Below are 25000 nucleotides of genomic sequence, written 5' to 3'. Positions count from 1 at the left end.
GAAGACCCCGCTCTTAACCCCGCCAAAGTAAAATCAATTGGTTGGTTGGTTGTTTTTTCCTCCCCTCAGCTGAGGCAGCAGACTCATCACCAATCACTAAAACCACCAGAGACCTGGTCTCTGGTCCAGAGGACTGTGAGTCCTGTTGCAGTGAGACACTCGGAGCGAAAACACTCGACCGTCTCGCACTCGGCCTCATTCAACAGGAACGTCTGCTTTAGTCACCGCGGCGGTTACTGTTCGACGTATCGGCGCCGGTTGTGGTGGCGTTCATCAGAATGATCACCTGACTCCGCCCTCATCGTGAAACCATCAGTCTGCTCGTGGGGACAACATGGGCAACGGCACTGTCAGTGATGGAGCCTGTGCTGCTGCTTCAGAGGCGTTTTAACACTGCCAAGAATAACAGGAGGGGAGACGCTGGATTCTTGTAATTGTTTGAACATTTCTTGGCAGGAGGAGGCAACAATTTTTAGGATATTGACGGAAAACAGAAGATTAAATCCCCAAAAAGAAATCGGCGTCGGCTTTTTTGGGAAATAACAACAACAAAAAGCTCTTTACTTCCTGTACGTCTGAATGATGAAAATGTAATTAATGCATTCAAGCTTACGATGACAGCAGAAATAAAATACAGGAGAAATGCAAATGAGATTTTTTTTGTTTTGTGCAGATGAGATAAAACGAGCTCAGTTTTTGTGGACGTGTGCTTGTCAGCTGAGCGCTCTAATTAATATTAATGTAACATGCAAATAAAAGTGAGACTTCACTTCTGTCGTCTGCAAAAAAAAACAACCCACAGGATCTTTAGAGTCTTCATCCGGCGCTGCAGGGAGCCGTGTGACGGATAAACAAACCGGCAGTGAACGCCTCGTCCTGCGACCAATCGCTGACAAACATGTCTCCTCTTTCCTCTTTCCTCTTTCCTCTTTCCTCTTTCCTTCACGCTGCTGCTTCTCCTTCGGGACGATCAGCTTGAAAACATCGATCTGCGGTTCATCCAATAAAAAACCGACACGCAAAATGAAATTGAGCTTGTTAGTTTGTTTCTATTGATCCGTGCTGCATTCAAGGAGCGTAAACAATACGATGACGTTGAAATGATGCAAGGAATTTAAATGAGGAATATAAATTAAATATTAGAGCGGTTTAACTTCTTAACACGAACTCTACGCAGTTTATAATCCATTATGAAAACGACAGTTACGTTTTTTTATCAATAAATATAATCTTTTATTTCCTAATGAAAGTGCAATAATATCACATCTCGACTTCAGTATTGTAATAATATTTCATTGTGAGTTAAGTATTGTAGCAATATCGTATTTTTACTTAAGTATTGTGATTTATTGTGTTGTCACTTAAATATCGTGATGATATATTGTAATTTAAATATCGCAATATATCATAGTGTAACTTAAATATTGTGATAATATCCTATTGCGACTTCAGTATCGCGATATGAAGTATATTTTTTACTTTTCCTGGCCATATAGTGCTAAAGTATATAAATATATAAAATCCCATTTTTTGTCTCTTATGTGTTAATATTAAATGGAACTATTATTGTAAAGGTTGTGTAAAATGCAGATGACTCTTAATTTTCTATTTAAAATTTAAAACAACTTTTCAAAGTGGGAGGAGCTTCATCACACCCAAATGTTAAAGAGTTAAATATCACAAACTAATATAAACTTTGGACATTGATGATATTCTCTGCGTTTGAGTTATTGATCCGAGACGTTCACGGCATCAGATTGTGTTAAGTGTTGTTAAGTGTTGTTAAGTGTTGTTAAGTGTTGTTAAGTGTCGTAACACTGAGCATCAAACCAACGCTGCAGGTGCAGGACGAGAACGTCTGAAATATGTGCAGGCTCCACTCTGGAACTGTCATTTTGACAAATAATTTGCTGAACGTCCTTTAAAAAAACCAAAGTATTGGCGTTAGTTTCTGTTTCATGCCATCAATCATGCGGTGAAAGTATGTGTCACTTCTGTGTTTTGTTGTTGTTGATATCTCATATTTAAAACAAAAACACTTCAAAAAACAGATGCCGTGTTTGTTATCGCTGCTTACATTATTTAGATTTATTTTTCCCTTAAACCTCCCAAGACTTTTATTCATGAAGAGGGAGGAACGACTGCTTATTTTCTCATTAAAGCTGCCGAGTGTGTTTCTCAATTACTCGTCACATGAGTGACCAGCAGCACTGATGGGCTCCTCACACGACGACAACAACGAAACCCAGAAGAGACCAGTGATTGGTTGAAGAAGCCCTCCTCTGGCGTCTGGAGCGTTCATCGAAACCTTGTTCCAAACCCTCGTTTACCCGCAGAAAGCTTAGTGAGCACGCCTCCCTCTTTTCTTTTTTCATCAGGCCCTCATTGATATTCATACGTTTCCTCACGTTCACACCTGGGGGCCGCCGGCGCCCCGGCCTCGCCTCGTCGTGATGAACCCCCCCCACCCCCGTCATCCCTCAATCCCCCCCCCCCCCCCCCCCCGGCCTCCAGGGAGCTTCAGCTGCGTTGGTCTCCGGTTGCTTCTCATTCACATATTTGCCAGGACGTTCTTCTAAGCGGCCTCGGGACATTTCATCTGCGGTTGAAGCGCCGAGACGAAAGCCAGAGGAAACCGGCCCGACCGCTTGCTCTCGTGTGCGGGTGCGAGCAACGTTGTGGCAACGTGGGCAACGTTGTGGCAACGTTGTGGCAACGTGGGCAACGTTGTGGCAACGTTTCATTGTTAGCGTGATCTCTGCAGTGTTTTGGTGGTTTTCATCTTCTGATTATTTTATTCCAAAACTGCTTCTTAGCCGTCGAGCGTCACCAGCTGCCGCTCCCGCCGCACAGCATTGTGGGAAATAGTCATGCACGGGTCAGGAAAACGCCGACACATCAGATTTTGGTAAAAGTTTAGATCAACGTCTGGAATCATTTTGTGCGGGAAAAAAAAAAATCCATCGGCAATAAATTTGATAATCGAGCCAAAAGTAATTTTTTAAAAATTAATAGTTTGTGGTAATTTTCTGCGTATTTTTAATATCTTTTATATTTTGGACAATGAGTCAAAAAAAACCTTGAAGACGTCATTTTGTTCTGTTTTCCGGCGACAGATTCATCAATTAAGAAAAGTTTTTATTTCACATTCATTTTTCTTTGCAAAAGAAGAAAAACTGTATGAATATTTTCTGACCTCATTACTTACATCTGCCCTTTATTATTTATTATTATGCCATATCTTTGGCTGCACATTTATTCATTTTTTACATTGTTGAATTAATCATTTTGATTGTTAAGAATTTCATTCATTTTAGTTTCATCTGTAAAAGTCTCAATAAATTACTTTTTCCCGTCAAACTGCCAGAAGACTTTTGACCTGCGGCCCAAAGAAAAAGGTATTAATTTATAATTATGTGACATTCAAATCAATTCAACTCAATTATGGTTCATAAGGCATTGTCCAGCCAACATGTGGGTCTTTTATTAGCTATAAACAAAACTAAAAAATCCAATCTAGGACTGAATAAATCACCTGCGGGTGAACGTCTTCTTCTTCTTCTGATTTCCAGCGTCTTGTTCCGTCGCGGCGGCCATGTTGGTTCAGGTCAGCTGGTTTTTATTTTGAGTTGTGGGAATTAGAAATGAACCAAGATTATAAATGACGATAAAGCTCCAGAAACACGTGACGGTGGCCTGGAGGAGACAAACTCCACTGAGATTCTTCTCTTTCCTTCATTTGAATCCAGCGAGGCCGACGTCATGATGTCATAGTTACATATCTTCACTTAACGGACACCATTAGGTGGAATTACGGGATTAACCGTGAACCAAAACATCCAGAGTTTAATTCTCAGGACACCATTCTTTAAAAATAGTATATAAAAATACAGTTATTGTGTAAAATGGATGTTTACTTTCCCCTCAGACAGGAAGTTTCGTTCTAATGTAACTCCCTGGTCGCACTCTACTGACTGTTTAACATATAAATGAGAATAAACACTTTGTTATTTGGGAAATGATTCATAGTTTCTGTTTTCATTTTTGAGCTGATTGAATTATCTCCATCCTGCTGCTCTCCAGGTTCAGGATTGGTTGGAATCTCGCTCTCAGCCTTCATCTCGCTCTCTCCGGAAATGTGAAATATTGTGTTGGCGGCGGCGCAACGAGGCACTTAAAAAGCTCTGGAAGGTTTCCGTTTAGGAGAGAGTCAAAATGTATCACGGCCTCATTCAGGCGGGAAACAGAGGAAGGACGCCGCGGCTTCAATAACGATATTAATAAATGATCACAATGAAGGTTACGAAGCACTTTAAAGGATTTGTATGGCAGACAAACAATGATACAAACACTTTGAAATGAGTTCAAAGTGAAGAAAATAAAAAGAAAACGACGCTACAAACAACAACAACAAGAAACCCAAAACGCCTCCTGACGTCCAGCCGAATATTCACAGTTCTGACCTCTCGATTTTTGAGGAAAAGTAAAAAAATGAAGAAAAAAAATAACGTATGTAAAGAGTAACTGTGGCCACGCCCACAACTGACCACGCCCACAACTGACCACGCCCAGGAAAAGTTAAAAAATAACGTATGTATAGAGTGACTGTGGCCACGCCCACAACTGTGGCCACACCCACAACTGTGGCCACGCCCAGGAAAAGTTAAAAAGAAAGAATGAATGTAAAGAGTGACTGTGGCCACGCCCACATCTGTGGCCACGCCCACACGTGTCACATCTAATCCGTCTAAACCACCTCTTCAGTTCCTCGGTTCAGTGGTGAAGTGATTCTACTTTCTAGAGAGTCGTTTAGAAGAAGACGGCGTCACAGCTGGACTCAACGAGGCGGATGGCGTCTCCTCGTGTTGTCTGGAACTAAAATGGCGGCCAAGAAGCTGTTTTTGGTCCGGAGCGCCAACGGAGTCTCCTGATTGGTTGGCTCGCTCGTCACCGCGTGGTCGTTGGTTCACATTTACAGATTCTCCTGCATGAAGGGTAAAAGAACTCGTACTTGTGAAACTTGTAAAGAGCTTTTTTTTTTTCTAAGCACTTTTAGACTCCGCCCTTTCATGCGGGCCGGGAATCGAACCGCCGATCCCTGCGCTTGCAGGACGCTCGCTCTCCTGAGCGACGTGTTGATCGCTGCTCCTGGTAACTCGTGATTTAAAGTTGCTGCAACATACAAATAGTGAACATCGGTGTGACTTTAGAGTCATTTCCTGCCACAGACTTAACCCTTTGGAGGCTGAGAGATCGCAGATGTACGATCCTCGCTGCAGACGTCCACACGCGACAAAGAGTCTGTTCTTCTGACCCGTTTCTGTTCCAGAGAAATGATCTGATGTTCCACTCATGTTCCCGCTTCCATGCACACTCACTTCATTCCTTCAAACAGCTTCTTGAAAAGATTTGTGAACATCTGAAAGTCCTTCACGATGTTTAAAAGTCGGTTTGTTTCTCATTTTCGACCGGAAATTTCTTCTTCTTCTTCTTCTTCTTCTTCTTCTTCTTCTTCTTCTTCTTCTTCTTCTCCTGCGCTGGAAGTCGTGCGGTTGGTGTGTTCAGAGGCAGAAAACACGCGTGACTCATAACCTGAACGCACACTTCAAAACAATGCTCCTAAAACTCACACATTTAACATGACGTCAACATGAGCCGTAAAGAGTTATGATTACCGTCATATTGGGAATAATAGTGTGAACATAAAGCGTAGCGACTGTCACCGGCCGACCTGATCAATGTCCAGCTGGTTTAAAAGTGGCCTCCTTATAAAGAATGGAGTGTTTCCTGTGTGACGAAGCGCTCCATGAGATCAGCTCTGATCCTTAACGGCGGACCTGAACGCCTCCGTCTCTCCTCCGTTTGTTCAGCTTCCCCAGACAAGATGGCGTCTTCCTGCTGTTCCAAAAAACCAGACAAATAATGACAGAAAAAACCCACAAAGAGCTCCAGCGAGCGCGGCGGGAATGGACCCTGTGATGGGAACAGCGGCTCCTCCGCCTGCATGACTTCAGGCTAAAGCAAACAGCGTGCAGACGAGTGTGTGTTCAGGGGGCGGAGTCATGGCGGCGTCACCGCTCTGTTCGTTACGGCCTCCAGCGCTAACGGACGAGCCGGCGCTCTCAGAGCCCGACGCGATACTCCCCGACGGAGGCTCGCCCGTCTCCGATGACAGAACCCGTCTCAGAGTCGGGAGCCGGAGACGTTCCCTCCGCTCGCCGAGCGCTCCCCGGACGCCGCGCCGCTGCCGCTTCCTGCTCGGGGACAGGAAGTGGCTGTGGAGGCTGGAAGGACGCCGGGGGATGAAACTGATGCCGAGGCGCCGCCATCGATCAGCCGGTCGCTCTCATCCAGAGACCAGAGGGAAGAGGATCAGAGAACCTGGAGGAACCGAGATCAGAGAACCTGAAGGAACCGAGATCAGAGAACCTGGAGGAACCGAGGTCAGAGAACCTGAAGGAACCGAGATCAGAGAACCTGGAGGAACCGAGATCAGAGAACCTGAAGGAACCAAGATCAGAGAACCTGGAGGAACCGAGATCAGAGAACCTGGAGGAACCGAGATCAGAGAACCTGGAGGAACAGAGATCAGAGAACCTGGAGGAACCGAGATCAGAGAACCTGGAGGAACCGAGATCAGAGAACCTGGAGGAACAGAGGTCAGAGAACCTGGAGGAACCGAGGTCAGAGAACCTGGAGGAACCGAGGTCAGAGAACCTGGAGGAACAGAGATCAGAGAACCTGGAGGAACAGAGATCAGAGAACCTGGAGGAACCGAGGTCAGAGAACCTGGAGGAACCGAGGTCAGAGAACCTGGAGGAACCGAGGTCAGAGAACCTGGAGGAACCGAGATCCAGACTGAAGAACATGAGTTCAATGGAAACCAGTTGATTTGTATCAGGACCGATGTTGAAGTATAAGAAGTATATTCATATTTAGGAAGTATACAGGAAGTATATGAGGAATATAAAGGAAGTATATTCACATTTAGGAAGTATTTAGGAAGTATATGAGGAATATAAAGGAAGTATATACACATTTAGGAAGTATACAGGAAGTATATGAGGAATATAAAGGAAGTATATTCACATTTAGGAAGTATACAGGAAGTATATGAGGAAGTTCTCCTCATGGTTGAGCGTTCGTTCTCATGAACTTCCTGGCGTTGGTGGTTTGATTGACAGCTGGCTGAGCTCTACCGGGTCCAACAGGGTTCAACATTATGTGGTAACTTCCTCCTCCAGAAGTGGGATTATTTACTGTAAACTAGACTTAATCCAGCTGTCAGGTGTAATCTTCATCTCAAAGCTGGAGCTCCTCGGGCAACAGGAAGTGAAGATAACGAGCTTCTCTTTGTGAACATGAATATGAAGCCATTGTTACAGGAACCAGCGTCTTTGTGCACGGTGTGCAACCAGCGGCCGCACTTCTCTTCTCTTCTTCTCTTCTTCTCTTCTTCTTTTCTTCTTCTTCTCTTCTTCATCTCTTCTTCTTCTCTTCTTCTCTTCTTCCCTCCAGTCGCCTGCAGAGCGCTGCAGGTTAGAGCTGCAGGTTTGTGTCACGGTGACCTCTTTCTGCAGAGATGTGAACAGTGTGTGTGTGTGTGTGTGTGTGTGTGTGTGTGTGTGTGTGTGTGTGTGTGTGTGTGTGTGTGTGTGTGTGTGTGTGTGTGTGTGTGTGTGTGTGTGTGTGTGTGTGTGTGTGAGACAGTCGAGCCTCCTGCTGTTTGATACCTAACATCCACATTAATATTTCACACTGAGTGTGCGCGTGTGTGTGTGTGTGTGTGTGTGTGTGTGTGTGTGTGTGTGTGTGTGTGTGTGTGTGTGTGTGTGTGTGTGTGTGTGTGTGTGTGTGTGTGTGTGTGTGTGTGTGTGTGTGTGTGTGTGTGTGTGTGTCCGGCTCGTCGGTTCATGTCAGTCAAAGGAAGTGAAAGCCCTTCAAAATAAGAGTGTGTTTTGTTTTTGTGTCATTTAACCCGAGGCGTTGGTGTTCTTGTCGTCGCTCTGAAAGCAGTTAACTCCGCCCACTTGTGATTTGGAGAATACGTTGAACTGGTTTGTTTACTTTAACTCTTCATAAACTTATCGGAGAACGAGCTGGAAAACTTTTTTAACAAAGCCGTGTTGTTGTGTAGCAGTGTTTGACCTGTGTGTTGCTGCTTCATCAGAGTGCTCAGTGCAAAGGTTACAGGAAAGATGGGAGCGGACGCCGGCGTGGAAAGAAACACACAATGCTGTTCCCTCCTGACCGCGCTCGTTCCTGTGCTTTCAACTCCGGCTCGTTACGTTACAGCTCAACATTTCAAATGTGTTTTTTTTAATTATTTTTTGGTGAGGTTGAGACGAGGCGTAAACCGCCGGCGCTCTTCTTCGGCGTGGGCTCGTGGGCCCGTGGGCTCGGGGGCTCGGGGGCTCGGGGGCCCGTGGGCTCGGGGGCTCGTGGGCCCGGGGGCTCGTGGGCTCGGGGGCTCGGGGGCTCGGGGGCCCGTGGGCTCGTGGGCTCGTGGGCTCGGGGGCTCGGGGGCTCGGGGGCTCGGGGGCTCGTGGGCTCGGGGGCTCGGGGGCTCGTGGGCTCGTGGGCTCGGGGGCTCGTGGGCTCGGGGGCCCGGGGGCTCGGGGGCTCGGGGGCTCGTGGGCTCGGGGGCTCGGGGGCCCGGGGGCCCGTGGGCTCGTGGGCTCGGGGGCTCGTGGGCTCGGGCCGCGGTGCCATGTCTGCGCCTGACTCACCACCACGACAGGAAATGAACTTCTGCCGTCGCTGCAGCAGATGGGTTTCCACAAATGCCTTTTCTTTTTCACGCAGCCGAGTTATTTTTATGTTCATCACACGACGAACCTCCGAGCGGTTTGGTTTGGTGCCAAAGAGGCAGAACCACCAGATGCAACCAAACAGCCGGTTCCATGGTTTCACCGTCACTTCCTGCTCAGTTACTGACGTGCACCAGAAAACAAGACCTGCAGTTTGTCTCCAGACCTCTTTCCTCCTGTGTTTGAGTCGTAGGAACCCCAAATTAATTCCAATACTTGTGTTTATTGTTTGTATTTGTTCAGCAAAGTCTTGGAAAAAAATGTATGTATGTAAAACAAATCACTTTAAAAGATATGTTGATGGTAACTATGAACATCCAGCATGATGTGAGCCAGATTCCCCAAAAAGCCTCCTGGAGCGTCAATAAGACACCTTTATGGAAAGATTAGGACCTAAAGAATCAGAACCTGCAACAAAAACCACAATAAAACAAAGTCTTGTCCTGTTAGGAAGGAGCTTCAGTCAGAAAACTGTGTCGTTTGGTTCAAAAATGAGAAAAAATATGTATATTATGCCAAAACATTGTCTGAATGGGGCATGCTGGGTATTAAAATTGCCGCGGGAGGATTTTCGCACACGGTTTCCAAAAGGTTAAAGCTGCTGTGTAGTTGCACCAGTGTGATTTTTTTGTGTACTCTGGATTGTTGTTTTGAGGATTGAAAATAAGAAAACAATTATTTTGTAAAAGTGACACATTTTGTTTTCAGGTTTTTTTTCAGGCACTTCGTTCATCGCCCAAAACAAATGACGCTCCAGCTCCTGCAAGTGAATTTGTTTTCTTTGTCTTTTTTTTTTACCACACGAAAAAATAAATATCTGAGTGTCTTTGTGTTTCACACAATATTTTTGGACAAGACGAACTGAAAGACCTGGACGAGGTCCGTCCTGCACGCGCAGATTATTCATGGGACACAATGAGGAAAATAATTACAGCTCAAGCTGAAGATTGATGGAGAATGTATCAGCAACACATTCTATGTTGGCATATTTTGTATAAATATATACATATCTATGTGTATTTAATGTACTGTAATTCACACGTTACAGTATTTTTGGGGCATTTCATTGACAAAACGATTCATAACTTATTAAACACGCGGCGATCGCGACATTTTAATGTGTGAAAAATAAACCGGCGCTGACGGCTTCATCCGTCTGAGACCAGCTGCAGAAACCGGTCTTTTCTTCACCCTCCTCTTCCTCCTCTTCCTCCTCTTCCTCCCCGTCCCCTCAAACCTTCATCGACCTTTTCCTCTCCAGACCTCTCGGGGTCTCGGAGGCTGAAAGAAAACCTCATCTGCTGGAGAGAAGTACCTCTTGTCCTCTTCCTCGTCCTCTTCCTCCTCACTCATCTTCCCCTCTGTCGTTTCTTCCTCCTCCTCCTCTTCCTCCTCCTCTCTGCAGGATAAATAAATAACAAATAAAAAGCCGTGGTGTTTCTAGATCGCTGTCACTTCAGCAGACTCTCACTGTGATCTGACCTTTGACGTGCTGGAAGTCCCAGACGTCCAGGTTCATGACATCAACACGAGTACTCGCTGTGTGTGTGTGTGTGTGTGTGTGTGTGTGTGTATATATATATATATATATATATATATATATATATATATATATATATATATATCTCAGAAGTCTGACTTGCTGCTGCGTGAGGTCTGCAGGCGAGACGTCGATAAGAACGCGTTTAAAATGCTGTTTTTCTGGATGGAGTCTGGTGTTCGGCTCACCTTGTGCAGCCATTTGTGTAAACTACATTACCCATAAAGCCCTTCTCTGTGCGTCTATGCCAACATCTTGAGGCCAAGTCCAAGCCATGTGACTTTGACTCCACACGCCGTTCATAAAAGTGTTGCCTTTGGTCTTTTATAAAAGTAGGAAACAGGATCGTGATCACAAACTGAAGCAGAAGTCACTTGAAGGTCGTTCAACGTCCTTGATCTCGTGTGCAGCAGGTGAAGCGTGCTGATAGGAAGTGACTCTGCTTTCTGCCTCGTCGTGTTTTCTTCTTCTCTGGCGTTCAGGTCCGCTACCTTTCCCTGAGCCCCCCCCGCCCCTCATGAGCCCCCCCCCCCCCCCCTCATGAGCCCCCTCACCCCTGTGAGCCCCCCCCCCCCTTCAGTTTCCCACAGTTCCCTGCGCTTCACCTCTTGAACTCAGCCACCAGCCCGGGAAAGGAGAGCAGGGGGAACGGCAGGAATGCGGCTCCCGGGCCGAGCCAGAAACACAAAAACAAGGAGGGCGGGGCTTCTGGCAGCCGGAGCCGCGTTCTCATTGGCTCGCCTCTGTAGGCTGACCACCGGCTCCCTGTCCCGATTGGCTGGCTCTCCATCGTCACGCCCTGCTGCTCTCACGCTGCTTAAGTGTGTGTGTGTGTGTGTGTGTGTGTGTGTGTGTCTTGAGTCCTGGTTTCACCAGCAGCACTGTGGGATAATTACTCTGGAGCTCAGGACATTGCGGTGTGTTAGCATTCGTTAGCTTCTGTGCAGCCAGATTAAAGATGACACACACACACAGACACACACACACACACACACACACATGCGCGGCTATAGGCCGGGTTTCTGCGGCGCTATTAATAGCCTTCCTCCTACAGGGAGGACGGTGAGGATGAGTCGGGGAGGTCGGCGGCGTCATCGGGGACGCCGGCTGGGTTTCAATGTCACTGATGCAGAGAAACCTGCAGGAGGCGGAGCCTGTGATGCGAGCATCGATGGAACGTCTCGCAGTTACACAATCACACAATCGCACAACCGCTAAAACAGTCTGTTCCATGAAACTATAAACACAGACAACACATCACGATGCTGCCGAGCGAAGACGACGTGTCATGAAACACATAGTGACATACATCATGACGTATGTCGCCACATAGTGTGACATAGTGACATACATCATGACGTATGTCGCCACATAGTGACATACATCATGACGTATGTCGCCACATAGTGTGACATAGTGACATACATCATGACGTATGTCGCCACATAGTGTGACATAGTGACATACATCATGACGTATGTCGCCACATAGTGACATACATCATGACGTATGTCGCCACATAGTGTGACATACATCATGACGTATGTCGCCACATAGTGACATACATCATGACGTATGTCGCTACATAGTGTGACATAGTGACATACATCATGACGTATATCGCTACATAGTGTGACATAGTGACATACATCATGACGGATGTCGCCACATAGTGTGACATAGTGACATACATCATGACGTATGTCGCCACATAGTGTGACATAGTGACATACATCATGACGGATGTCGCCACATAGTGTGACATATATCATGACATATACAGTGAGTCACTGTATATGTCATGATATATGTCACATATATCATGACATATATCGCGACATATAGTGTGATATACATTATCATGACATATATCGTGATATATATCGTGATATATCGTGACATTCATGTCTGGCGCTGAACGTGTTGACGCCTTCTATCTCTAAACGCCCCCCCTTCCTTCCCCCCCTCCCCCTCTCCCCCCCCCCCCCCCCCCTCCAGTGAAGGAGAGGTTTTGGTTGGAGTCTGGCTCCTCAGCTCATCTGCATCTTATTTGAATTTCCTGCTTGCATAATTCCTTAGTTAATGGGGAACTGCTCGGCAACCACCACAGCTGTTTCGCCTTTCCTGCCTGGCAAAGGAGAGAGAGCGAGAGAGAGAGAGAGGGAGAGCGAGAGAGAGAGAGAGAGAGGGAGAGGGAGAGAGAGAGAGAGAGAGAGAGAGGGAGAGGGAGAGAGAGAGAGAGAGAGAGAGAGAGAGGGAGAGAGGGAGAGGGAGAGGGAGAGAGAGGGAGAGAGATTTGAAAAAGGGGGGAAATCAAAAAAAATCTGCAAGTCATGTGGTGTGAATAAAATAATAAATTTACAGTACAGACGAGATCCCTGAGGACGGAGCGAATGCACAAGAACCACAGAGCCACTCCTCCTCCTCCTCTTCCTCCTCCTCTTCCTCCTCCTGGTTGGTTAACCGGCTTGAGCGGCACCACATTGCACCGGGTTCGGACTTCAGCCGCATTAGCGTGCGTTGGCCCTGGCGGCCTCGTTAGCGGCTGTTTGTTGGCTCGTTAGCGAGCCGGAGCTTGAACCTCGCTCGCCTCCCTCCACGAGGAGAGGAGGAGGCGTCATCTGAGGCGTTCGTGACGTCGATGCTGACGGCCGACTGGGTTCCCCGATAATCTGAGAACAGTTTGTTCAGGTGTTACGGCTCCAGATTAAAAGCTCTAGAGACTTAAATGAGTTTTAGGATCAGAAAGTTTTTTATTTAGTCAGATCATGTTTCAGTTTATCAACTCGTTTTGTAGTTTTACAACTTTTCATCATTCTGTTGTGAAGCCAGACTCCTCTGGTTGTATAGAAGTCTATGCTTCATGTGTTAAAGCTGCATTCTCTCTCCTGACCACCAGGGGGCGACTCCTCTGGTTGTATAGAAGTCTATGCGTCATGTGTTAAAGCTGCATTCTCTCTCCTGACCACCAGGGGGCGACTCCTCTGGTTGTATAGAAGTCTATGCTTCATGTGTTAAAGCTGCATTCTCTCTCCTGACCACCAGGGGGCGACTCCTCTGGTTGTATAGAAGTCTATGCTTCATGTGTTGAAGCTGCATTCTCTCTCCTGACCACCAGGGGGCGACTCCTCTGGTTGTATAGAAGTCTATGCTTCATGTGTTAAAGCTGCATTCTCTCTCCTGACCACCAGGGGGCGACTCCTCTGGTTGTATAGAAGTCTATGCTTCATGTGTTAAAGCTGCATTCTCTCTCCTGACCACCAGGGGGCGACTCCTCTGGTTGTATAGAAGTCTATATAAACAGAACAGAACATTAAACTTCATTGACTGACAATCTTAAAGCTGAAATTGTGGCAATTTCAAAATAAAATACTGAATATGAATTCAGACATAAAGAACAGAAACAGACGGGATGCTGACCAGACGCCTCAAGTGTGTGTGTGTGTGTGTGTGTGTGTGTGTGTGTGTGTGTGTGTGTGTGTGTGTGTGTGCACATCCATAATACAATCAATGAAATCTTATTAGATGTTTTACTCTCCCTTTCTTTATTTTGTGTTTCTCACTCTCTGTGTGTGTGTGTGTGTGTGTGTGTGTGTGTGTGTGTGTGTGTGTGTCAGTCACAGCTGTTGTGTCTGTTTTTATTACTTTCTCTGCAGGTGGGGAAGACTCTTATTTTTGTATTTTCTCCCCTCGTCTTTATTCAGCTCCTCTTTGTTATTATCACCGGTCATCCCGACATATTGAGCCCCCCCCCCCCCCCCCTCAATAACAGGGTTATGAGGGGGGAGGGGGGGGGGGGGGGGCACGAGGTCCGGATCAGTAATGAAATCCGCGGCGTCTTCATTATCCAGCGGCGGTCATCGTTGTTTTGATCTGAAGTCTGAGTGCAGAATTTACTTTAAATTCATTTTCATTTTTTACTTTTACCCTGAAATTTATATATTTATTTTTTTACCCAAAAATATATTCTGCTCATCTTCTTAGTGGATCAACCTGCAGCTTTTTATTTAAATTTATTTTATTTTATTTACATATTCTGCAAAAAAAAAAATTCACAAAACTTGATATTTCTTTCAAAATATTTGGATTTGCTGTTTTTGTAAAATCTCAGTGAACAGATTTGTTTTATGAATTAAAAGATGACACTTGTTCTCGGTGTGTAATTGTGTCTCTAAAAACAAATAATGAATCCAGATGATAAAAAATATAGTTTGATAAAAAATAAATTAGAACCATAACAATTAAAAAAAATCAATTACCCAAAAGTAATATAAATATTAAAAGGCGATAACATTAAAGAGATGAGAGGTGTTGGAGATGAAGCGCTCACATCGTCACGCCGGTACTTTCATTTCTATTTGGAGGATTTATGTTTTTTACACTTGATGCTTTTATTCAATACCTAATAAAATAAGAAATAATATTGCAATAAATAACAAATATGAGACTGTTATCTAAGGAGGAGGTTGTTATTAATCTGCATGCTTTGTAGTTTCATCTTTATTCATTTCTTCAGAAATTCCTTCATCGTGATTTTAATTTAAATCCTTCTGCATCCTGATGACTTCCTGTTGGATGACTTCCTGTGTGATGACTTCCTGTGTGATGACTTCCTGTTGGATGACTTCCTGTTTGATGACTTCCTGTTGGATGACTTCCTGTGTGATGACTTCCTGTGTGATGACTTCCTGTTGGATGACTTCCTGTGTGATGACTTCCTGTGTGATGACTTCCTGTTGGATGACTTCCTGTTGGGTGACTTCCTGTGTGATGACTTCCTGTGTGATGACTTCCTGTGTGATGACTTCCTGTGTGATGACTTCCTGTGTGATGACTTCCTGTGTGATGACTTCCTGTTGGGTGACTTCCTGTTGGGTGACTTCCTGTTTGATGACTTCCTGTAGGATGACTTCCTGTGTGATGACTTCCTGTATGATGACTTCCTGTTGGATGACTTCCTGTATGATGACTTCCTGTTGGGTGACTTCCTGTTGGGTGACTTCCTGTTGGATGACTTCCTGTTTGGTGACTTCCTGTATGATGACTTCCTGTTGGGTGACTTCCTGTTGGATGACTTCCTGTGTGATGACTTCCTGTGTGATGACTTCCTGTGTGATAACTTCCTGTTGGGTGACTTCCTGTGTGATGACTTCCTGTTGGATGACTTCCTGTATGATGACTTCCTGTGTGATGACTTCCTGTGTGATGACTTCCTGTTTGATGACTTCCTGTATGATGACTTCCTGTATGATGACTTCCTGTTGGGTGACTTCCTGTTGGATGACTTCCTGTGTGATGATTTCCTGTTGGATGACTTCCTGTGTGATGACTTCCTGTTGGATGACTTCCTGTGTGATGACTTCCTGTTGGGTGACTTCCTGTGTGATGACTTCCTGTTATGCGACCTGCTGGAAGGAAACACCCTCCTCTCTTCTGGCTCATAAATTGTTGGCTGGTTGTGTCTCATTGTGTCTGGTTGTGTGTGGTTGTGTCTCACTGTGTGTGGTTGTGTCTCACTGTGTGTGGTTGTGTCTCAGTGTGTGTGGTTGTGTCTGATTGTGTGTGGTTGTGTCTCAGTGTGTGTGGTTGTGTCTCAGTGTGTGTGGTTGTGTCTCAGTGTGTGTGGTTGTGTGTCCTTGTGTCGCCCCGCTGCAGTGAGTCCCCTCAGTGTCAGTAAAGTGTTTTTCATTTGGACCAAAACAAACAGATTAGACTCTCGTCTCCTGTAAATTTAAAATGTGAGAAAAAAACTAATGAGATTTGTTTTTGCTGATAAACAACTCTTTAATGACGGCGTGCGACGGGAACTCAGCCGTTAATCCGCCGCCGCCGCCCCGCCGAGGTTTTCACCCGGCGGCTTCGTCCCAAACAAACGGCTCAGATGAGTTCTGCTGTTCAGGAGAAGCTCAGCGGCTCAGCGGGCGGCAGGACACACTGCGCCTTCAAAATAAAAGCACTCGGTGGCAGCGGCGAGGCTTTTGGTCTCAGAACGCCGCCTTCCTCCTGAGGCGGTGACCTTGGATGTTTGAGGTCATGCATTGACCTTGAGAAGTTTTGCTTTTGTCGTTGGCCTTGAATGGTTGAGGTCAGACGTGGACCTTTGATAGTTGAGTTTAGGCTTTGACCTTGAGGTTATGCAATGACCTTGGATGGTTGAGGTCAGGCGTTGACCTTGAGAAGTGATGCTATTGGCCGTGGATTGTTGAGGTCTTAGAGTGACCTTTGGATGGTTGAGGTTTGATCAGGACCTCAATGGATGAGGTCAGCTGTTGACCTTGAACAGTTCGGGTCGGGCAATGACCTTGAGTGGTTACGGTGAGTCGTTGACCTTGAGCGGTTAGGATCGGTCCACAGGTTTTCTGTAGTTCTAGCTTCACCGGACTCGACCCTCCTGCGTTCAACCAATCTAAAAAAACAACTACAAATCATGAAGAATACACTTAGCTTAGCATGCTAACTTCCTGCTCTTCAAGCTCTGTTTTTGGTCTCCACCGAGGCAAATATCAGTTTTATATCATGTAAAATGAGTTTATTTTTAATATAAATGTATTTATATTTATTTATAATACACACAGAAACGATGTCAACATGAAATTGTTGAACGTTTGTCGTCTCTGTAAACAAAGTCCCGCCTTTCTTTGACCTAGTTGGTGACGTTCAGGTTGGACCGGGGACGCGCCCTTAAACCAGGACAGGAAGTGCAGGACGTTCGGGGGGAGGAAGGGAGGAAGAAGAGGGGACAGAGGAGGGAGGAGGGAGGAGGGGGGAGAAAGGGGGACGGAGAAGGGAGGGGGGAGGAGTTCTCGGTGACTTTAACACTTGAACCTGAACCCGGCGCGCTGACAGGCGGCAGCTGGAGCTCAGGTATGATGCAAACGGCTGCAAGGCCTCAGGAGGTCGTGTTCTCCACGAGGACCAACAAAACGCAGCGTTCAGCCTTTTTTCACTTTTGTGTTTGATGCTCGAAAGCAGGTGAAGTGTGAACATTCAGTCCACTTCATCTTCCAGCGGTTAAGACCATGAAGCGGTCGCTAATGAAACGGGTTCGTGGTTGAGGTCCGAGGGGCGTTCAGGGTCATCGGGACGACGCGGCGCTTTCTTTTCAAAGCGATTCCATTCACCTCGTCGTTCCTTTCGCTCAAACTCTGCATCCAGAGCCGAGTCCTCTCCACGAGGCGGCTCAGCAGGACGAAACCCGTTCACCTCCAGGAACCTGAAGCACTGCTTCTTCTCTCAGACCTGCATCCGTCACAAACGCCAGAAACAAAACACAATCAGTCGCAATCCAAACACAAAAAGAACAGGACATCCCGACTGTTTGAAAGTAAAATACATTCCATTTACCTCCATTGATTTAAATCATAAGAGACAGATTCACTTTTATTAGATTACAGATGAAAAACATCTTGATCCCTGAGCATGTGGCAGGAGAAACCACGTCGACACAACAACAGTCTGCTCCTCAACCCGCCGCCGAGGGAACGGACCGGAATACCAGCAGAGTCGTACGATTTACTACGTTTTATCTGAGCGCCTGAACGCAGCGCGGGGGCTTTTCTCAGTTGAGTAACGTACAGTGAAATACAAAGTGTGTGTAGATGATCACCTCTGGGCCTCCTGAGCAGTGTGAGAGCAGACCACACACACACACACACACACACACACACACACACACACACACACACACACACGCGGTCCCAGAGGGGCTGGTTAGTGTCGGGTCGCTGATGGATGGGATGAGGTCAGTCCTGAGGGGATCCAGACTCTCTGGAAAAGACCTGTTGTTCAGCCTCGCTGTCCGTCCTGTGATGATGTCATCCATTCTGTAACACACACACACACACACACACACACACACACACACACACACACACACACACACACACACACCATGAGGGTTCCATGTCGATCACCCTTCGGGGACCGGTCCCGGCTCCAAATAGACTTTTTAAATCCAGCGGTTTTATTTTTAAATCAAAGGCGTTTTCATGTATTTTTTGGTGTGTTTTGTTTGTTTTTGCTGCTTTTTAATTGGTGGGTTTTGTTTAAAACGATGACGCTGAAGAAGAAGAAGAAGCTTCAACATTTAAATATGCATCAGACGAACCTGCAGCAAATTACCACGAAGCAGAAACACAAACGGTTCGTTGCTTTGAAGTCAAGAACGAAAGAAGCTGAAGCTGCTGCTGACGAGTCCATGAGGTGTCATGTTGTCGTGGTGTTGTGTTGTGTTGTGTTGTGTTGTCATGTTGTCGTGGTGTTGTGTTCTTCACCGCCCTGCTGGCCGTGAGGTGAACTGCAGCTCGGGGCATCGCCGCACGAGGCCGAGCTCCATGTGGAGTCCAGGAAGTCAGTCAGCGGCTCGCCCTGACAGAGCCATGAGATTATTAGTTATTAGCTTATTAGTTATTAGGTTATTAGTTATTAGATTATTAGTTATTAGAGCGCTTGTTATTAGTACAAAGAGGTTCTTACGTTAAGAGCAGATTTACATGTGATGACCTTTCAAAATAAAACACTGTAACTTTCCTTTAGTTTTGATCTTGTTTGTGGTTTGTAAATTACTGTGTGTGTGTGTGTGTGTGTGTGTGTGTGTGTGTGTGTGTGTGTGTGTGTGACATTGTCTGGAGGTTAAAATTGAGCGTTTATCAAAGTCAACAGAGAACAAAATAATACAAAGTGTGTATTCTATAACACACTCACACACACAAAGACTGCACAGGATTCAGCTCCGTGCAATTACACACACACACACACACACACACACACACACACACACACACACACAAAGACAAAGAACATAACGAAGCAAGTAAAGAGCATTTTGTAAACACACTTTTTTATGAACAATAATTACAATTTCAACCACTCAGTGTTGCGTGATGATGATTCGCTTTGATGAGAGAAACACATCTGCAACAACACACACACACACACACACACACACACACACACACACACACACACACACACACACACACTTCCCTTAATCTTTATTGGTCTGTTCATTTGTTTAAACGTCGTCGTTAAAACTTTGCAGTGTGTGTTGTTGAAACTGTGTAAAATAATTAAAAGAACATTCACATTAACTTCTTATTCTCTCTCTCTCTCTCTCTCTCTGTCTCTCTCTCTCTCTCCCTCGCTCTCTCTCTCTCTCTCTCTCTCTCTCTCTCTCTCTCTCTCTCAGTTTTGGCTCATGTTGCCACGGTAACTACAGCCTCTTTTTTTTTTGGTGTTATTATTATTTTGGGCCAGGTTGTAGTGGGGCAGTTTATTAAGCATCATATTGGGCTTATTTACACACACACACACACACACACACACACACACACACACACACACACACACACACACACACACACACACACACACACACTCTGACGTCCCTCTCTCTGCCTCCAGATTACCCAGAGTGCCGCTGGCCTGAGGACCGTGCAGGAGAGGCGGAGCCCGAGGGGGACGCACAGTGATTGGAGGAGGAGGCGGAGCCTCTCGTGAAGCCCCTCCCCCGCTCTCTGAGGACGAGCAGTGAGTCGCAGCTTTCATCTTATTTTGGCGGGACATGTTGTGTTTGCTTTGTCTGTATCTGGCGAGGTCTTTTATTTTGACAGTCTGACGGTTTCCTGCCGGACAAAATGCTCAAAGTCTGAACTCGTTGCGTCTCAGCTGCTCTCTGGCGCCCTCTGTGGCGGCCGCAGGGACGAGCAGCTGTGTGTGTTTGTGTGTTTGTGTTTGTGTTGTTGGATGGTTGTCATGTTGTCGGTCATTCAGTCTTTTTTAAAGGAACTTCCGTCTTTACAGGAAGTTTTTCGTTGCTTGACCGTCTCTCTCTCTTTGGGACGATCGAACATAAAGATGGAAGTTCTGCTTTGTCATCGTTCTTCATGCATGTGACTCATGGATCCGTCCGGCACTGATGAGCTCATGCGGGTGTGAGCGCAGGGCGAGTTTTAAACACGTTCAACTCTTAACCCCAGACTCGGAGTCGCCGTTTCCTGTTTTCATGAACGCACCAGAAAACAGGAACAAGAAAAAAGATTTTAATATTTGCTGCTCATTCAGTTTTCTTTCAAACTCTGAAACCAGAGTTGCTGATTGTTGGAACATTGGAAAGAATAACCGACGCGTGATTTTATGAGTTTTATTCAGTTTGTGTAGTTTAGATGAAGCGTTGGAGAACACAACGCTTCATACTTCAGCTTCCTGTCGCTCGTTGGAACAAAGACTCAGGTGCAGTGATGGGTCACGCCCTCATGACCTCCTGTGATCACTGAGAGTCGAGTGAAACCTTCCCGACGCCGGAACGTCGCAGAACGTCTCGGTAAAGATGACGAGTGTAAACGCTGACGCGTTCAGGGCCTGTAGTCGCTCAGAGCGCTGCTCCTCCAGGAGGAAGATCTCAGATACCAGGAACAAAAGCCCAAAACCTGCGAGTACATCAGCGTCACCATGTTTAGTTCAGTGGAACCAAAGGGTTCTGTCAGGAGAGCGGCTCAAGTTGTTTTTACCCACGATGCACTGCGGCGGCGGGTGGGAAGGTTTAATCTCGGCGCTCATCTTTTGGGCTCTTTTGTCCTTCAGCTTCTCGCCGAAGACGAAAAGAAACGAACGAAAAAAACACAATTTGGCAAAAAAAAAAAAAAGGCTCAAGGCCTCGTGAGGAATTTAAGATGTTTCACTTGTGGAGGATTTTAACACGAAGAGTTCCTAAAAACCCCAAATCACAAATGCACTTCATTAAAGGGTCGAAAGAGAGGAGGAGGAGGAGGAGGAAGAGGAGGAGGAAGAGGAGGAGGAAGAGGAGGAGGAGGAGGAGACGACAGAGAACCTGGAAGGACGAGAGTTTATTTATTGAGGAGAGACAGGAAGTAAAGAGTAAAAGGGACATTTTGAAAGATGTGAGATTTCATCTGAACTGAAGGTCTGAAGAGAGGAAGTGAGGAAGAGAGGAAAGAGGAAGTGAGGGAAGAGAGGAAGTGAGGAAGAGAGGAAAGAGAGGAAGTGAGGAAGTGAGGAAAAAGAGGAAGTGAGGAAAGAGAGGAAGTGAGGAAGAGCTTTATGCTTCATGTGTTAAAGCTGCATTCTCTCTCCTGACCACCAGGGGGCGACTCCTCTGGTTGTATAGAAGTCTATGCTTCATGTGTTAAAGCTGCATTCTCTCTCCTGACCACCAGGGGGCGACTCCTCTGGTTGTATAGAAGTCTATGCTTCATGTGTTGAAGCTGCATTCTCTCTCCTGACCACCAGGGGGCGACTCCTCTGGTTGTATAGAAGTCTATGCTTCATGTGTTAAAGCTGCATTCTCTCTCCTGACCACCAGGGGGCGACTCCTCTGGTTGTATAGAAGTCTCTGCTTCATGTGTTAAAGCTGCATTCTCTCTCCTGACCACCAGGGGGCGACTCCTCTGGTTGTATAGAAGTCTATGCTTCATGTGTTAAAGCTGCATTCTCTCTCCTGACCACCAGGGGGCGACTCCTCTGGTTGTATAGAAGTCTATGCTTCATGTGTTAAAGCTGCATTCTCTCTCCTGACCACCAGGGGGCGACTCCTCTGGTTGTATAGAAGTCTATATAAATGACTCTACTCCTCTCTTGACAGTAAGCAGGTGGTTCTCTGCTCCCAGTGTTCCCAGTGTTCCCAGTGTCGCTGCAGGAGCGTCGTCCTCATTCTCCTTAGTGCTCATGAACGTGACTTCTCCTAAAAACACGTTTAAACGGCGTTTAAACGGCGACCCGACGGCCTCTGAAGACACCTTTTAGTTAAAGAGACAGTTGGAACACAAACGCACCTCCTGCCCCAAAAGAAACAGCAATTTGGCCCCAAAAGAAAACGGCGCGTTGCGTTTGAGAGTCTCTGTTTGAGCAGATGAACATGGTTCTCTGGTCCGAGCGCAGAACTTTGCAACAAACCGTGTTGCAAACGTTCCTCTAGTTGCTCTGAACCAGCAACTTTTTTCCCTTTTCATGTTCTTTCTCCCGTTTCCTGCTTCCATGTGTCAGATCTCGTTGCCGCCGCGCCGCCAAATCACAGCGGAGAAACCTGCTCGTCCCAAAAAAAAAAAAGAAAAAGCCAAAGGATCCAACCGGCTGCTGGCCGGCGTCCAGCCGGTTCCTCTGGGCGGCGGCCAGCAGCCGGCGGGTGCCAGCGCGCTGGGAGGCTTGTTTTCACGGCCTTCTGCTTTTATTGAATGAGGCCGCTGCAGCTCAGGGGTGGAGCGCCGCGCTAACGCTAACGCTAACGCTAGCCCGGGGAGGCGGGGCGGCCAGCGCGGCGCGCGGGTCACACGAGCTAAAAATATTAGCATCAGGGAGCCGCACCTCCGTCCACCGGCGAGGCTTTCACTGCCCTCGGGACACCCGGGCTCTGGAACGGGATTCAAACCTTCATGTGAAGACTGAGTGTGTGTGTGTGTGTGTGTGTGTGTGTGTGTGTGTGTGTGTGTGTGTGTGTGTGTGTGAAACACAATGTGAGTGTGTGAGCAGTGCAGGTAGAGTGTGTGAGCGCCGCTGGGATCTCCACAACCGCTGGTGGAGGTATCGACTACGTGGGAGAGAATGACTCACCCTAAAAACACACACACACCTGTGGAGGAGGGGTGTGTGTGTGTGTGTGAGTGTGTGTGTGTGTGTGTGTGTGTGTGTGTGTGTGTGTGTGTGTGGGCAGCACGGCCGAGCTGCAGGATTCAACCGTGGCCTCGCTGCTGCTGCTGAACTTCACCACCACAACACTCCACTTCTTTTCCTGTGTGTGTGTGTGTGTGTGTGTGTGTGTGTGTGTGTGTGTGTGTTTCCCACCAACACACCTGCACCTGAGCCTTTTCTTCCCGTGTTTCTGTTGTTCTTTCTGGAGACGTTTCGCTGTGTGACTCAGTGTTGTTGCGTGGTGCTTGTTGTGCGATTCCTCGGAGGTCTCGGCTGTTGTTGCTCTCGAGGTTGTGTGTCTTTGTGTGTCTTTGTGTTTCTCTCTCTCCCCTCAGCTGTGATCGTGGTGGTGGGTGTGGAGTTGGTGAATGTGTCATGTGAGTGTGAGCGTGGAGTCGACTCTGTTGTTGCGTGTGGATGTTGAGTTTCTACAAACGCTGCAGCTCTGCGGCGTGCGGCGTGCGGCGGTGATGCAACTATTCACGCCGCACGGCAACATGTTGCTGTAAAAGAAACACAAAGTCGGTTAAACAACGACACGACGCTCACCCAGGAGGTCGCTGCTCGAGTCAGAAACACTACGGGAGCTCAGCGCAGGGTGTTGTTGTTGTTGTTGTTGTTGTTGTTGTTTCAACTACGCTGATTATTGTGACGATTGTTGCGTTACAATGTTACAATGTTACATTGTTACAATGTTACAATGTTACGTTGTTACGTCGTTACATTTAATGATTGTTAGGTGAAATTGTTACCTAGTCCGTTGCGTTGTTACGTTGTGTTACATTGTTACATATCTTCATCTTCATCTTCATCAAGCTCATATCTTCATCTTCATAAAGCTCATATCTTCATCTTCATCCAGCTCATATCTTCATCTTCATAAAGCTCATATCTTCATCTTCATAAAGCTCATATCTTCATCTTCATAAAGCTCATATCTTCATCTTCATAAAGCTCATATCTTCATCTTCATAAAGCTCATATCTTCATCTTCATAAAGCTCATATCTTCATCTTCATCAAGCTCATATCTTCATCTTCATAACGCTCATATCTTCATCTTCATAACGCTCATATCTTCATCTTCTCCAGCTTCACGTCTTGAGCTCGTCAGTTTTCTTGTTCCTTTCCTTCGTGCATCGTGGCGCCTCCGTCGTTGCCGTGGCGCCTCGTGGGCGTCTCTCCGGCTCAGAGACTCTCAGGAGTCGCGACCCCGCGACAGGACGAGGTCGCTCCGCTCTTCAGAGTCTTTTTGGGATTCGTACCGCCGGGCCGGAGCCGCTCTGGAGTTCATGCGGCAGCGCGATGGAGGCCATGACGGAGTCAAGTGTTTCTACAGTAATGAGTGTTAGAATGTTTTATTCCGGAAGGAACCACCAACGCATTTGTTCAATTTTGTTAAGTGCCACTCAAGAGATATTCCTCAAACTCTCAAATTGATTTTTTCACCGGGGGGGTTGAGCGGGAGGGCGAGAGAGGAGCAGGTTTTACATGTTTTTAAGAGCCGGAGGAGCAGCCGAGATGGAGATTTTAAAGGTAACTAATCCAATTACAGTCGAAGAAAATGTGTTTTCGGTCCAAGACGGAGAGGGAAACAAGCTAATTGCGGCAGAAGAAAGCGGCGCTCGCCCCGCGCCGACCCGCCGCTAACGATCAACAACTTCTTCCATCTTCAGAAGCTTTTCCAAAAGAAAATCCCCCAATTCTGAAATTTGGTTCATAGTTGGGAGAAATTGGCAGATCGTTTTAAACATGAGACGGAAGTTTGGTCGCGAGGTTTCAAGACCGAAAGTTTGGTTTCAGAAGATGCAGAAGAAGAAAAACATAATGAGGAAAATCGATTTAATAGGAATCTTTTTATTGCATTTCTATGAATTCAGCTTTTTATTGTTGTTTCCAAAGTAAAGTTTGATGAGAACGACGTGAATCTCTGCACTGATCAGGTCGCAGCGTGATGAACCGTGTGCGTCTGCTGAAGAGTCAAACTGAGGCTGCGTTGCATTATGGGA

At 46.5% G+C, this 25000-nt stretch overlaps 2 protein-coding genes across 2 annotated transcripts in view; one reads left to right on the top strand and one right to left on the bottom strand.

The window, feature by feature from the left end:
* LOC137784551 (zinc fingers and homeoboxes protein 2-like) overlaps positions 1-25000 on the top strand; it is a 77880-nt gene that overhangs the window by 5915 nt on the left and 46965 nt on the right. The window contains exon 2 of the mRNA XM_068575323.1: positions 19753-19878. The gene's annotated coding sequence lies outside the window, so the exon portion shown is untranslated. The remainder of the gene's footprint in view (positions 1-19752; positions 19879-25000) is intronic.
* LOC137784985 (cornifin-B-like) lies at positions 8320-8712 on the bottom strand. Its single transcript, XM_068575997.1, has one exon. The coding sequence runs from the start codon at positions 8710-8712 to the stop codon at positions 8320-8322; it is 393 nt and encodes a 130-aa protein (XP_068432098.1).

Source organism: Clinocottus analis, unplaced genomic scaffold (assembly GCF_023055335.1).
Source record: "Clinocottus analis isolate CAN_PGR_092001 unplaced genomic scaffold, fCliAna1.0.p SCAF_14, whole genome shotgun sequence".
Taxonomy (NCBI): domain Eukaryota; kingdom Metazoa; phylum Chordata; class Actinopteri; order Perciformes; family Cottidae; genus Clinocottus; species Clinocottus analis.
Note: the sequence above shows the minus strand (reverse complement) of the source record. Positions and strands in the feature narration are given on the sequence as shown.

Coding starts and splice junctions, on each gene's coding strand:
- LOC137784985 (XM_068575997.1), bottom strand. CDS start 8,712: ATGGCACCGCGGCCCGAGCCCACGAGCCCCCGAGCCCACGAGCCCACG.